This window comes from Pseudopodoces humilis, chromosome 8 (genome assembly GCF_049639895.1).
Source record: "Pseudopodoces humilis isolate 2021_Gansu_Grassland_sample_001 chromosome 8, ASM4963989v1, whole genome shotgun sequence".
NCBI classification, from domain to species: Eukaryota; Metazoa; Chordata; class Aves; order Passeriformes; family Paridae; genus Pseudopodoces; species Pseudopodoces humilis.
Genome location: NC_142207.1, coordinates 36,371,629 through 36,387,504, shown reverse-complemented (window position 1 = coordinate 36,387,504; position 15,876 = coordinate 36,371,629). Strand labels below are relative to the sequence as shown.

General features: G+C 44.3%; 1 protein-coding gene across 1 annotated transcript in view; it reads right to left on the bottom strand.

The window, feature by feature from the left end:
- DRC11 (dynein regulatory complex subunit 11) overlaps positions 1–15,876 on the bottom strand; it is a 99,656-nt gene that overhangs the window by 64,069 nt on the left and 19,711 nt on the right. The window contains exon 6 of the mRNA XM_088058984.1: positions 6,902–7,074. Coding sequence (XP_087915110.1) covers positions 6,902–7,074 — 173 coding nt within the window. The remainder of the gene's footprint in view (positions 1–6,901; positions 7,075–15,876) is intronic.

The window sequence follows — 15,876 nt, the reverse complement described above, 5'->3', positions numbered from 1 at the left end:
CCTGTAAATGCATGGACACCCAGTAAAGGAGATTAACTGCAGGTGGACTTCATAACAGCTGTGCCTCCTTTGGAATTAGGGGGGGCTTCACACTTCTAAAAAGATGACAGCCTGGTGTTCCTATAAGCAACAAAGGCCTGAGTGGGGCTTTTTGTTGTTGTTTTGTTTTAAATGGCTTTCAGGTTAGGTAGCTGATTTCAATTGATGGGAAGACAGGTTGCAGAGCTGTTGGCTCCACTCTCCCCCTCCATAAACAAACAATTCTCTTGTTTCTGATAACTTATTTTCCCTCTATTAAGGGAACCCGGTGGGTTATTTGCTTTGGTTCACTCCTCCCGTGAGCCAGTGGTGCATTTGCATTCCATTCCCTTGCTCCCTCCAGCCCTAAGGATGCCTGCCAAAATTAGTCAACAGATAAGTACTCAGTGGAAGCTTTTAAGAACGTGCTAGGAAAGGCTTGAACATTACCCATTAATGTTTACAGCTCCTAATTATGTTAATTAATCAGTCTTGGAGGTTGTCTCAGCCGGGAGCCCAAAGGCAGGATTTCAGTTCCCACAGATGTACTTCGAGTCACTGCCATGGCTGCTTGCAGCGAGGAGCTCTGCACACTCTGCCTGCCAGCATTTTTATCCTGGGTCCTGGACAGGCTTTGCTGGGTTGTTCCTGCTGGGTTTTGAAACTCCCAGCATCTGGGAGCAGGCTGAGCCGTGTTCAGGGACAGGGATGTTAAATGGAAGCTGTCCCTGCAGAAACTCCTTTTGGCAGGGCAGAGAGGCACTCAGGGAGCACTCTGCACCAGCACTGATTGTTGGGATACAGAGATTACTGCCTTGGCAAAACCTGGCATTGCTGGCTCTGTCAGAAAACAGAGGTGAAACTACTGATAGAAAAGCTCCCCAGACATTGCCTCTGCTAATAATGCTTCTTCACATTTTCAGGAAGACCAAGTGTTTGGGCAGAGAACACCCAAGGCTGTGCCATCCTCTTTCAGAGCTTCATTTCCATAACTCAGAGCTTGTCTTCACTCTCCTGAGGAGAGCTAGAAGATTTGGATAAGAGACATAACCCTGCAGAGGGATTCAGAAGGAGAATCAACTTGTTCTGTGCTATTCCCAGAGGAATTTGGTTTGTGTAAACTGCACAAAGTACATGAGGGTAAGTGAAGATATATTCAACTCCAGGTGAGGACAGGAAAAAATATGGTGCAGGTACAGATCCCTTTCTAATTTAGTTCAGCTCATCCTCATCTGCTGGAATTAGCAGACAACCACTTATTTATCCCCATATCCTGATTTTTACCATGAGCTCACAGCTGATCCTAGCTGGTAACTTCTGCTCCCGAGTGGAATGTCACATGCAAGTGGTTTGTGAGTGTGTGACAATCCTTTAATGATGTCAGGGAAAACAAGTAATGACAATTTCCATTAAGTAAAAAGAGAATGGTTCTTCACCCATCTGCAGATCTTGTGGGCAGAAACTCCTCTCTGTGCTGAATATCAAGTGCCAAATACCAAAGAGGCATTTTTTGGATAGGTTCCTACAGCAGGAATGGCCCTACAGGAGTGGCAGAGAAGAAGGGAATGGTTTTTCCAGACTAACAGGACATTGTATGTATGATCACTGTATGTGATCAGGGGGCTGGTGATGTCTCTGGTTGTGTTCCAAGGATCTTCAGGCTGCTGCTTGCTCTTGGACAACTGTCTGCTGGAGTGGCTCACGGCTCCAAACCTGCCTTTGAAGCAATTTTCCCATCAGCTGCTCCATGAGCGGCTGCCACATTGTGTGGAGGCTGCAATCCACGCTCTGGGCTGCTTGGGGAGCACTGCTGGCAGGTTGAGGTGAGCCAGATGGGGCTGGAAAGCAACGCGAGCCCGGATGGATTCGGACACGATTCCTCGGAACCAGAGCGGAGGGGGTGCTGCTGTTGGTGCTGCTGCTGGCACTGCTGAGGTGCCATCCCTCTCTGTCCTGTTGGCCAGGCTTCACTGCTGAGGGATTGCCTGGCAGCTCCACCACGGACCCCAGAAAAAGCAGAATGGAGGGTGTGTGAAACGTGGTACGGGCAGTGCCTGACATGAATGAACTCTTCCCCTGTTCTGTGGGGATTCAATGCAAAAAGCTCTCTCTCCATTCATCTCCCTCCTGCCTCCCCCTTCCCCATCTCCTGCTGCCCAGGGAGCCCCAGGAACAGGAGTATTGGCAGTAAACTCAGCTCCACAAAACAGGCTGGGGAAAGAAGGGAAACATAACACCATCACTTCCTATTTCTTTCTCTTTTCCTCTGCATCAAAGCCTGGGCTGGCTGTCAGGAATGTTCAAAATGAATAAATAAAGCACAGGAACCCCCCCTGCTTCGGGAGGAGTCTCATTCACTCACCATGAAGCTTGGCCAATTCCTTTTCTGCCAGTACTCAAGTCAGCAGGCAGAGCAAGAAGATCATTCAAAGCTAATCAGTAAAGTGTAAACCTATTATGAAAGCACATTTACCCCTCGCCGCCTCCTCCCTCCCGAAAGCCAATCCCCAAATCTGTGGGAATAACACATAGCCCCCATAAAAGTTGCTATTACTTAGATCCCCTGTTATTAGGTCAGTGATGCCACTGATGAAATGCTCCCCAGAGCTCCGAGCAGTGGCGGATAAATCCTGCAAGAAATTCATGGAGTAATTTGTTACAGCTCGAGGGCATGAGGCACATCACAGCAGAGCCCATGCATGAGGCTCTCCCCTGTGATTCTGGAGGCCATCTCTGGTAATAAAAACCTCATCTTGATTTCTCATCCTTTGTATTGATTTCTGTCAGAAAAGACTTGGCTTAGACAAAGATACTACTGTATTTCTCTGGATAATAAAGGGATCCTTCTCCCCTTTTCTGCCCATCCCTTTTTGAAATTCATTTTAGGGATGACTCTAGCAAGACTTGTTATTTGGGAAGTGGTTTATTCACAGTGGGTAAAGAGTTGAGAAGAGAACAACTGGCTTTGCATATTCAGCGCAAAAACCTAAATGTGAAATGACAGAAAAATGGGTTTGGTTTGAAACAGTGAAGGAAATTGGAGGTAAAACCCCAGCTCTGCTGTATCTTAATATGAAACTCTGTTATTAATTGAACAGATGGAATGTGTGGGACTCAAATGATTATCATCCAGACTCAGATCTATATAATCACAGCAATTGCTAATTTTGGATCATTTGTATTCCTGCTCTTGAAAAAAAAAAAAATAATAAAAGAAGGGCAGGTCTGTAGGTAAACTGCATGATGCTTCTTCACAAAGCTTTCCAAACCAATTATCTTTATTTTCTACTATGGCTGGACACTGCCACATGGAAATCTGGAAGGCTTTATGGGAATAATTTGCAAGCCAATAAAGAGCAGCTCCACGGAAGTCAGCCCAGGTAAACTGAAGTACGGATGGTAAGGCTGAAAAATGCAATTACATCAAAATTATTTTATCTTCTCTGCAGCAGGACTGATATAAGCAACTGGAACAATTTCATTTAGCCTGTTCCTTTGGGTTTTGCTTTCCTTGGCTTTTATATAACCTCTGTTCCTAAGAAACTGGTTTGGGTCTTGAAATGACTGAAGCTGTTCCCTTGTGCAATGAAAGCGATAAATATTTACAGCAGTTCTTACAAGCTGAGAAATTTAATATGTGCTCATTGCTTTTGTAATCTAAGAGTAACTGTGCTGAAAGACAATACCTGCTAATTGTATTTTTTATCACAGTCTTTTCAGAGGGAAGGATAAAATATGGAAGTTTGGGTTTATTTTCTACTCCACACAGCAAAATTTATTCAAAAGAATCTTTGTTCCCCTTTATCTGTTTATTTAATAGACTATGGAAAATGGTAAACTCTGTCAAAAAACCTAGCTGAAGAATAATTTATAAGCTACATTTAGCTGTTGATCTCGCAGACTGGCTTAGGGGAGAGCCAAAATATATCCTGGCAGGTAATAATTAATGCAAACCTTGACACTTCAGGCCTGGCCCTCTGTTGAGCAGGACACAGCTCCCAGTTCTCTGGCAGGAAAGCCTGGCTCTGCAGGACACACACACTCCCCTTGTGGAGAAATACACTGAATTTTTTTTGTTGTTTTTAAACCTATTTTGGATGTGTCTGTGGGGAAAGTGATTGTGGTCACTTAGAGTCCTGCTGTGAAGAGCAGGACTGCGGGCAGCTCGCTCTGATTCCTCTCAGCTCCGTAAATCACCTCCTCACTCAGCCAGATTCAAATGACCTCCAGCACTGGGCCATGTCCAGCCTGTGCTGGAGCTGATGGCAGCTCTCCCACTGCCTTCACTGGGGGCAGAATTCCATCTGCTAAATCACCAAAAGAGCTTTTATCAATGAGAGCTGTCTGCTCTTGGCTGAACCGTGCACTACTGATTTTTTAGGGATCGTGACAGACAGTTCAGTTAAAAGAAGAGAGTAACAGGGAGTAGGATGGGGCTTGGAGCAACAAGGCTTAATGGAAACTGTCCCTGCCTGTGGCAGGGGTTGGAATGGGGTGAGCTTTAAGGTCCCTTCCAGCCCAAACCTTTCTGGGCTTCTCTGGTCAAACACTGACTGCAACAAGTGTGTCGCTGTCCCTCTGCCACCAGCAATGACCCTGCTCTCAGGGACACCACACAACTGCCTGAGGCAATGTGACACGCTGCAAAATAGCAGTTTTAAGCCTAATCAGACCATTTTGATAGCAAATGGTTAAAGTGGTTAAAATACAGTATTGTTTCAGATGGGTGGGTTATTGTACGAGTACTCCCAGAGAAGGGAGCTGTTTTCTCTCCCTGTCTCAAATGCAGCAGAGCAAGCCTGACTCAGGGCTTATCTCTAAGCACCCTGTGGGTGTATCTTAGTCTCATCTAAGATAATCCCTTGCTCAGGATTATCCATAAAGCCATCCAAGATCAGTTAATGTGGTGCTTATATTCCAACATTTGCTTTAATCTTTGTTAATTTTCAAATCTAGATGAGATTCAAGACTACTGAACCTGACTAGGCAGACCAGAACAAGTTAGCTGAGGATGCCTTATAGCTTGTTTAATCAGGTTATGCTGATGGTGTCTCGAGTCTCACCTAAAGCTGAGATATAAACTCAGCAAGGAAGTCCCATTCCACTTGTAAGGGCTACAAAAGGAAAGCTCAGCACTTTACATTCCACCTTAGACAGGTACATGGGACTGAGGGCTCCCCTGCATTAGGCAGCAGGAGTTTTGATGAACTGCCCTCTCAGCCATCCCTCTCCACCTCCCTCCACTGAACCATGGCTTCAGCTTCCTCAAATGATCCTTTGGATGGGTTAGGCTGCTGGTTGGCTCTGCTGTTAAGCGTCTCTGTGGACCAGATTTAACTTTTAATAGTGTCTCATAATGTCTTTAAAGAGGTTTATGGCTCAGCCTGCTTCTCTGGGAGATTGCCTGTTCCCTGCTAATCTGCTACAGAAACATTGCCATTGGTTCCTGCAGTATTTCAGGGAGTTCTCCCCCAGCTCCACAGCCAAGTTAATTGGACACAATTGACCTATGGTGGAGAATGACTATTAGGTGAGGAATATTAAGCAAAGGGAATAAGATCTTTCTGTACCTCAGAACATGCTGGGAGCTGTGGGGAATGGCAGGAAATGGCAGCTCAAGGAGTGAGCAGAGCAGGCCCTGGGAGAGGGTTGATTTAGGGAATGGGAAAGGGCTTTGCAATAACTGAGGTTTGTAAAAGCAGCAGCTCTTTCTAAAGGGGAGTAAAATATGCTGGAGTCTTGACAGTCTGTAAGAAGCAAAACTACAAGAGAGAAGAGCAATAGGTTGTGGTAGACCAGTGAGTGCTATCTTTGATCATTCTTTCTTTTTTAACAAACACTTCACTGTAGCACAGCTGCCCAAACCTGATTGAAGGAGTCAAGGAACAAACAGGGCAGGATTTCATCAGAATGCATTTGTGTTTCCAGCTGGAAACTGCACGCTGAAGGCAAGTCCAGTACCCTGAGCAAACACTGAATGATTAATGGCCATGACACTGGTCCACAAGACAAATATGAGCCCTGTAACATCACTGAGCAGCTCAAAACACAAAAACAGTTTGAAGAGCAAATGAAACCTTGCTGCCAACTCCTGGAAGTTTTGGTTGCTGCTTCCCAATTTACTTTTACACACTAATTCTCTAGATGGGGTAAATCCCATAAAATGATAAAAGCTGCCTATGTTCCTTAGGACAAGGGTTTTCAGTGTCAGAACTGCCAGTCTCAAAACTTCTTTGGCTGAAGTAAACTTCCTGAGAGAAGCAGAGGTGTCAGCACTGGGTTTAAAAGTGTGTAAGTATGTGCTTAACTCTACTGAGACGTGAAGTTTCACTGAGATCAGCAGCGCTGCTCGAGTAAAGTTACATTTGGAGGAGTGCCTTGAAGGTCAGGCCTCAAGAACAAAAGTGCTTCAGATTCATGTGGGCTGCTGGATAATACCAGCAGCAGGACGGCAGCCCCAGTGACGTGATGTGATTTGCTATGGCAAATAATGGTACTTCCATCTCATGGAAGAGTGAGTTCTCTCTCTTAAACCTTATCTATTCAGACAGGGAGAAAAGTCACTGCTCCTCAAGTTGAAAGTGTGCTGCTTATAATTCCAAAGACTGAGCCCAAGGTACTGTGCAAAGTGAAGGTGTCCCACTCGAATGTGTGTGGGGCTGATCCCCAGCCAGGGACTGCAGTAGCACCTCTGACCCCTGCCAGGAGCAATGCCCGCTCTGGTCCCCCCAGTCAGGAATCCTCCAGCTCAGGATTTGGGCTTTGCAGAACTAACTCCTCCTCTGGGACTGGCACCACTGCCTTAAAGATGGATTTTATAGGAACTCAAAATCAGGCTCTTTGAGGCAAATGGACTGATTAAGGGGTAAGTGTTTCTGCTCACCGGCACTCGAGGAAGCACTGGGTGATCTGGTCCTGGAGGGTTTCCTTGATGTGGGGCCCCTCTGTTTTCCTCAGCTCAGGCCTGAAGTCTAAGTCCTCTCTTTCCTGGACTTCACCTTGCAGGACATTTGCTTTCTGCAAACTGCTTATTGCCTCCAATTCAGGAGGCAGGCTCTGAAAACAAGAGGAGAAAATAAAAGGTATGAATGAAAAGAAACTTAATATTTACTGGAATGCCAGGTTGACAGTGAATCTGAGCTTAAGCCTTAATTTACTTGCAGGAAGCCAGGAAAAAAAACACAAACCCCTGTGCTCATAAAGAGTGCCTGGATGCACACAATGGCCTATTGTTGCTATTTCAGCATTAATTAACAACATTGCAATGCACAAAAACAACCTTTGCAGCATGGGATCCCAGCATCTCAATGAGACAGGTGAGAAAGCTGCTGTTCTGCAAATGCCAGCTTTATCCATGTCAGAAGGGTGCCAGAGAATTTTTTAATTGAATTTTCAAATGTCTGGACTTCCCATTGATGCTTTTTAATTAGCCAGTATTGTTTTTAATTTGTGCACTGAAATTTTTATATGCAGTGCTTGGTCAGTGGTTTCCTGGTATTTTGTAGCAGCTGGTCAGATTCCTTTAGGAAATCAACTTCCCTTGAGGAGCAACAACAACAAAAAGGAATAAACACCCCCCAACACACCCCCCCAAACAATATAACAAAAATCACAGCTCCCAAAGTTTCCCATGATTTGATAACCTTGGAAAGAAGAGCTTCTCAGCCAGTTTCAAGTCTTAGAATAATTTTTACTCTGTGATTGATTTTACATATGTAGTGTGAGGGAGAAAAAATGAAAGTCTTTCTGGTATTCAAATACAGAAGCATGAAAAAACCCATCTGTGTGGGTGGGCTGAAACTTTGTGTTTTTCATTTTGCAATCATTGATAAAGTTATGATGGTCCCAGTGTTTTATGAGATATTGCTACCTTGTAAATGTAGAAAAAAAATCTATTTTAAAATTAACTTATGAACTAGATTTGTGGTTTTAGGTTGTGGTTTAAGTTTGTTTTTTTAAAATTCTAGAACAATTTATTTTTTTTTCATGCACTTGAGAATTATTAGTCATATTGTCTGATGGTGTATGGTAAATTACAGGAAAAGAGGAGAAAATACAACAATCTGGTTTTGTTCTATGATTTTATTACTTTTCAAAGTTAGTGACTGAGATAGGTGGCAGCATATGTGAACAAAAGCTTGGTTTACATGAAAAAAAAACCTAATATAATTTTGCTCTGGCCCTATGCTCAGAGCATATAAAAGTTGTCCTTAACTGGCACATCTCAGACTAATTCAGTAATGCATTCTTCTTGCTCTGGTGATGTATTTTCTGGTGTGCTCCAAGTCCCAATTCCAGAGGCCTCCCGTGAAGACAAAAAGCTCTGTCAAAGCTTTGGCCAGCTCATATTTAAGATCTGTTATTGCCTGGTTTTCCATGCTTCCACCAGGTTCCAAAAATCACTAATAAGTGCCAAGCAAATTGGGTTTCAGCGAGCACCCAGAGGGATCCCACAGTGTCCAAAGCAAGCACAGAGGCCCCATTCAGGAAAGCAATTTACTGCCTCCCCTGCATCTGGGATGTGTGACTCACACTGTGCTACAGGAATCGGTCAAGGCCACCAGGGAGAAAATATTCAGGAGGAAATAAGAGCAGCAGTGTGGTTTTGAAAGGTGGCTGCACATGTTCCCTTCCTGAATATGTGACCCCAAGCGCTGCCTTTTACCCTAAGATGTTACCTTTGCTCAATTCCCAGTTTTCAGGGAAGTCAAGTGTTTCCAATCTTCCCCCTCACCAGCACCTATTTATAAGTACAACACAGCTACTATTAACAGTGTTTATTTGTGTTTCACCATTGTCTGCCTTGCTGATGTTAAATGAAGCCCAGGACAGCCAGATGTGATGCTGCTCTCTCAGGGGCTGCTTTGGAAAACCAGAGGAGCCCAGAGAGAAAACAAGGCCTGTTTTCCAGACTGAGATCCAAAACCAGCTCCTCTATTTGTGTCCCTACAGCAATCCCCAGGGGATTCCTGAGAAATTCCCATCAGATGGGCATGAGGATACCTGCAGCTTTAGGGAGGCTCACCTGTGGCTGATGGAGAGAGAGAAATGCTCCTCTCTAGCACAGTCTGAACATTTAAAGGTGAAATGTGAGCAGTTTATTGGTGCTGGGAAGTTTATTGAACTGCTGGGTGCATCATCCCTCCCTTCTCCTGCTCAGGCTCTGGTACTTACCTGACCCTGCAGTGAGCCAGTTCAGCTCCCTAAAAATGTGGAAAATAATCCATTTTGTCTTTTCCTCTCCTCCCACCTCCTCAAGTTACTCATTTCCCACTGTAAAAAGGTGGATCAGCCAGCCAAGGAGCAGCTGAGGGCCAGTGCCACAGCAAGGGGAGTGGTGGACAGTGGGACCAGACCAAGGTGGGAGCACCAGCACAGGCAGTAGAGCCTTCCCTGCCATCCCAGAACCTTTGCAGCTCCTCTGAGCTGTTCTCCACCGCATCTTGAGGGAGCCTTGGATGAGCAGCTCCTCCCACTGTGAATATATTCAGCCTCCCTTTCACCAGTCGAAGGTGAGGTGAGAGCTGTGTGAACTGGCAGGGAGGTGCCAGTGTAAGATCAGGAGATTCTTATCTCAAAAAGTGATTTCCTACAGCCCATATCTCTACTTGAGCCCAGAGCCATGCAGCTGCTGTGGACACAATCCAGGTAGCCCTGAAGCAGCTGGCTCAGATAACCACGAGGCCATGGGATATGTGCTGCTTGGCAAGACCCAGAGTAAATATTTGTGCAGCTCCCTGTCTGAGCACCATTCAGTTATCAATACATCTCCTAACAGGAGTTTATGAGCTGTACTCAGCACCAAGGCTCAAGTACAGACATAAACCTGCAGAACAGCTTATGAGAAGCGCTGTTGTATTTACTCTTTGTAATTTTTTTTATTTTCTTTTCCAGAGTCTGTTTTACAACAAGAAAACAGAAGGAATGAGAATTACCTCTAGAACAAGACTCCAGCCATTCACCTTCAATATTTCCCTAAAGAAAGGCACCAAAGAGAACAGGGCAAGTTGCTAAGGCTGTATTCTCCTCCTGGTTTCTTGTTTGGCAGCAATGCGCTCCAGCTGCAGTGGGCGAGGGGTGCAGGAGATGAAGAGCACAGCTGGCTGTGATAAATGAGGCCTGAAGGAGCATCTGGCTAATGTGGAACAGACACAGCGTGCCCTGTTCGTGGGGGAAGAGCAGGAGGCCAGCACGTGGCAGGAACGTAAGGCTGGCTCCTGTTCTGGGAGAGGAGGAGGAGGAGGAAAGCGCTGACTGGCAGCCAGGACGTCACACCACGGGCATGTGATTGTTAAATAAAACAGCACAGGTGACTGTACAGCTGGCTTGACTTTCTGTTCTCTCACTTTGAAGTCAATGCAGTCATGTAAACATAAATGAATGGACTTGAGAAAAACAAGGATGAGGAGACATCAAAAGAATTGATGTGTACGTGGGATAACAAGTGAAATATGGATTATCGTAAAAACAGCTTCCTTGGACTATAAGAACAGATCCAAGTGTGTGGATGCTCAAGGAAGTGAATTAATTGATAAAGTAGGGAGGGAATAAGAAGATGAAGTAGACAAACCTAAGTGTGGAAGGGAATTTAGCAACATAACCTAAATATAGATACTGGAGCAGCAGGAGCTGCTGAAGAGATGTAACAAGATGTCCAGAGGATGGAACTGTTTTCTACCATTTGTCAAGAATTTTCATAGAAAATGCTTTTCTTCTGTCGACTAAATGATGTTATAAAATGTTTTAGACTATTAAAACATTTGAAAAAAAGAAAACAAGCTATGAATAGCATAGGTGATTCCTTCCAGCTTTGCAGCTGAAGAAAGCTGCTCTGTTAAACTTGTTTTATTTTGTCCACAGTGTTCTTGACCTAATCACAGAAGTATGTGTCACCCTAAACCTCACCAGCTTCAGAGTTTAACACATTCCTAACCCTGTCTCAGGAATGAGGAACTGCACAACCTTGTGTTTATCTTCAGGTGCTCATGGGCCTTCAGAAGGAGACAAAAGGAGACAGAATCTCTCCAACAGCCCTGCTGGAGGTTCTGTTCTCTTGGCAAGGAGCAGAACTCAGAAGAAAATGGGTCTAAAAAAGCTTTGGCCATCTGAAGATGCAAGAGGGAATAGGAAGTGAAATGGCTGGAGAGTGCCAAGAGAGAGGATGAATTCCAACAGCTCCAGCAGGAATGCTTTCCTGCTGGCCAGCCTATACCTTACAGAACCATGGAAGAGCTTTCCATGTTTCCACATGGCTTTTGTGGAGCTCTGAGGTTATCCTGAGTGTGCTTCCATAGCCCTCTAATGTGCATGGAGGGAAGACAAAAGCCAATTTATTTCTAACATCCCTTCTCTCAGCGCCTCTAATGTTCCTGCTTCTGAATCAAAGGGAGGCATTCTCCAGGAAGATGCTAATAAATAGCTTTTCCTTAGGGGAAGAAGCATTTTCCCATCTTTAAGAAATTTCTCTGGCCATGTGAAATTCAAATTTGTTAACTTGCCCTACAAACCACAACTCATTTAGAAACAAATTACAAATATTAGATGGAGACAGTGAACTTGATAATGCAATGCTGCCACATCAGTTGTAGAATAATGCATCTTAATGAAGGCTTCCCATGTGAATAAACCATTATATTTACAAGCTTTTCACAGTTAATGACCCAGAACTGGATAACGAAACTCACATTTTTAGTGTGGTCCTCTGTCAGCAAAAGTATACATATTAATAATTGATGTTGCTGTAAAAATAGGACATAATATGAAGATTCCTGAGTTTGTGGGAAAAATAGGACTACATGGTCCATTAACTTAAAAGGCTTATCTAATGTTTGATGGGCTTTGTCTTTAAAATCCTTGTTTAAATTAATAAGGCAAAATGGACATTTGTCTAAAAGAGAATTTTATTCCAACTCATCAGTCACCAGTGTGCTGATAAGAATCTTCTGTTCTGTTCTCTACTCATTCCCCAAAAGAATTTAGGTTTCAGGGAAGGGGACAATGCACCAGTAGAAGGGAGAAGACATTTCCTACACCTCCCAGGTAAGCCATGTGGGTGATAAGGGGACTGGAGAAGCTCCCATTTGGAGACAGGGTGAGGGAGTTGGGGATGTTCAGCCTGGAGAAGAGAAGGTTGTCTGGAAAGCTCAGAGCCCCTTCCAGTATCTGAAGGAAGCTGGAGAGGGCCTGGAGTGACAGGACAAGGGGGAATGGCTTCAAACTGACAGAGTAGGTTTAGATTGGATGTCAGGAAGGAGTTGTTCCCTGGCACAGGGTGCCCAGAGAAACTGTGGCTGCCCCTGGATCCCTGGAAGTGCCCAAGGCCAGGCTGGGCAGGACTTGGAGCACCCTGGGATAGTGGAAGGTGTCCCTGCCCATAGCTGGAAGTGGAGCTGGATGATCTTTAAAGCCCATTTCAACCAAAGCACTCTGGGATTCCACAAAACTCTGTCCGTTTTCCCTTCCCAAGTCGGGACTTTGATGGCTGGGATCCCTTTCCTGGCTGGAAAGCCCAGCCCTAGTGCCAAGTCAGCTCCCCAGCAGAGCCTTTATTGTTCATTATAAAGCACTTGGAGGTTGTGTGCAGGCTGGCTGAGCACACTCAGGGCTGCTCTTCCTCACAGAGGAGGAGGAGGAGGCCCTGCTGTGGAACTAACTGCTCCTCAATTGTTCCATTAGGAGGGAAAGAGACTTGGTGGCAGTGAAATAAATACATTTCATTTCACTCCACGTCGGAAAGCTAACGTCCCTATTATGCCTGAGAGGTAGATTTACTGCAGCTTTTACTGCTGGATACTTAATTTAGGACAGCTTCTCGTTGTAGGCCTGGAAGAGCAGAGCTGAAGCACATGCTCTGTGGTTTTATGGGGCTTCAGGAAATGTTCTGCCACAGCCAGGATTGCCCATAATTGTAAGATCTCAAAAGATGGACCGGTTGTGCAGCATTTTTTTTTTTTCCCCAGTACATTTACAGTTTGCTTCTCTGGGGGAGAAGCTTTATTTCCAAATATTTTTTAAGGAAGTAGCTGTAACAGTCACTTATTTTAACTGGCAATGAAAGTGAAATGATTTTTTTTGTACATTTGGATTACACAGGCACGTAGACTAAAATAATTTATTATCAGAGCAGCTGGGGTCTTGTTCTTTCCTTACAACTATTATTCTTCAGGTGGAAGGTGTCCCTGCCCATGGCAAGGGGTGGAATGAGATCATCTTTAAGGTCTCTTCCAACCCAAATCATTCTGTGATTCTATGATACGATTCCACTGTGATCCAAACTGCATTTAAAGGTTTGCTATAGGGTTGAGCTATGTCCTTGCTTTATTTCCTCAATATAATTTGTCTGGAAGAATAGATTTTAAAGAGGTTTCTTATCTTGTGAATCATAAAATCATGGAATGGTTTGGGTTGGAAGCACCTTAAAGCCCATCCAGTTCCAACCCCCAAATGATAATTGTATTAATAGAGGTTCCACTGTACACAAATGGTGATAGCCACATCAATTATATGGCTGAATTCCTAAATTAGGCACAAAAAAAAAAAAAAAAAGGAACAAGTAAGCAAAATATATTGCATTCATTAAAGCTTCCCTACTCTCTGACTCACTCCAATGGCTTTGCCAATTAAAGTAATTGTCATATGCATTCAAACAAAGCATTTGTAGTAGGAGGCCCTGTTGAAAAACTACTGAAAAGGGTTGGTTTACAGATTTATATAATATATCTTCAGAAATATATTTACATGCAACACCTTTCAGGAAAATAAAGAAAATCTGAAGTGGACAGAAGGTTTTACATTCAGGGCCAGATGAGTTTGTATAGTTTTGGTTATGTTATGTATTTGGTTATGTTTATTTCTGACACGACACCTGGGCACGTTGTTAAACTTGGACTAAACATGGCAAGCATGTTTTGGGCTCTGAAAGGCAGTGATTTCATTGTTAGTATGACTGCAGCCAATGAAAGCCAAATTATTTAGCATGCTTCTTTCTTCCCAGAGACTTTCTGTTTCAAAAACAAGCAGGCTTAAAATTTCTATTGAAAACAGGACAGATTACTTATCACTGCTGAGATGTGAAATAACAGAGGACTTTGTGCTGACATCCAGGCAAGCAAAAGTCATTTTAATCTTAAGCTTGGCAAAACCAGGCCTGATCTGCACCACTGCTGTAGCTGCCCACTTGCAAGAGCTGATGAAATATTTTAAATTTCACTTGATGGAATCTGTAGTTAGTTAAATCCTGTATAATATTTATTTAGCCATAGTCTATAATGTTTACACAGAAAGCTATTCTTGGAAATGCTGGTTTTTATTTTTTTTTTTATTTTTTTTTTCTGACTGGATTAAATGAATTATATTTATCAGGAATTCAGAGAAGGAGGAATGTTTGGCAGACTGTTTTCTCAGATATAAATAAAGCGTTAACCAAGACAACATGCCTAAATTAGGGCATGTTTAAAAGAGGTAGGAAGGGGAGAACAGCTTTTTATTTAACACCATGCAGATCCTTTCATGTGAAAAGGATCATGGAATCATGGAATGGTTTGGGTTGAAAGGGATCTTAAAGCTCATCTTGTTCCATCCCCTGCCAGGGCAGGGACACCTTTCACTATTCCAGGTTGTTCCAAGCCCCATCCAGGCTGGCCCTGGGTGGGGAGGAAGGAAGGATGTTGGAAACACCACTAAGGGAATCACAGAACAGCAGGAATTGCACCACTAACTCCTTGGGAAGGGCTGGAATTTCAGGATAGAGCTGTGCAAGTGTAAACTGACAGCTGTGAGACCCTAACCCGGGGTTTGGCTTGTCCTGAAATATCTTGGAAGTCTGATATTCTGGGAGATGTGTTTTTCTGAGGACCTTTAGGAGAAGCAGAATCTGGTGTGGTGATGTGTGATGAGGAAAACCTGATGCTCCAGCAGGGAGCCACAATGGCTGCACATGGCTCATGCATCCTGCTGAACTGTATCCATTTGAGAAAAAGGACATAAAGAACTAGGAGAATTTCTTAAGCTATGGAATGTTTACTTTTCTGAAGGGATGGGTTTCTGGATGAGCTTCTGAGATTGCAGTTCTGATGAAAATGGAAGGAGGGGCTGTTCTGGGTAAACCCAGCTCAGGGAGAAGAGGCTTGGGGGAAAATGTATCAGAGCACTGCAGGTGGAAAAAGGGACTTGTCATTCTGTATTCTTTTTTTCCTGGACTTCTCCAATTCCTGCTTAGCAGGTTTAGGGAGGGTAGTTTGATTTACTCTGGGTGGTGCAGAAACAACAAAATTCTTGGGAGGTTCAGTAACAACTTTTACTTGCCAGCGTTGGAACATCCTGGCAAAATAAGGCACGTGGCAAACTTTAACTTCTCCAGGCACAACAGAGGACTTACCAAAGCAGTGACTGGAATTGTTTGGTCTGGCTTCCAGAATACTTTGAGGAGAAGAACTGGACACAGCACTTGGAGCAGCCTCACCAGTGCCCATCACCTCCCTGCTCCTGCTGACCACATCAGTCCTGTGACAGGCCAGGTGTCCTTGGCCACCCGGGCACACGCTGGCTTCGTGTTCTGTTCCTCCAGTCCCCAACATCCTCCTACCCTCTCATCAATCAGTCTGATGGCAAACTGTTTATCCTGAAGTTTTAGGTTAAACCCAGCCTTTCCTCTTTCCAGCAGCCTGTGCTCTGAGATTAGAAGTATAACTTCCTGCAGGAGTGCCGAGTGTGGATTCAGGACCAGGCTCGGGCTGTTCTGCAGTACCCTGAGACACAGCAGCTGCCAAAAGCCAGGTCACACACCCAGCTGCACTGAGCTCTGCAGCAAAATTAAACAGTCATAACCTCTGAACGGGGTTTTAGTGACAGGGAATCTAT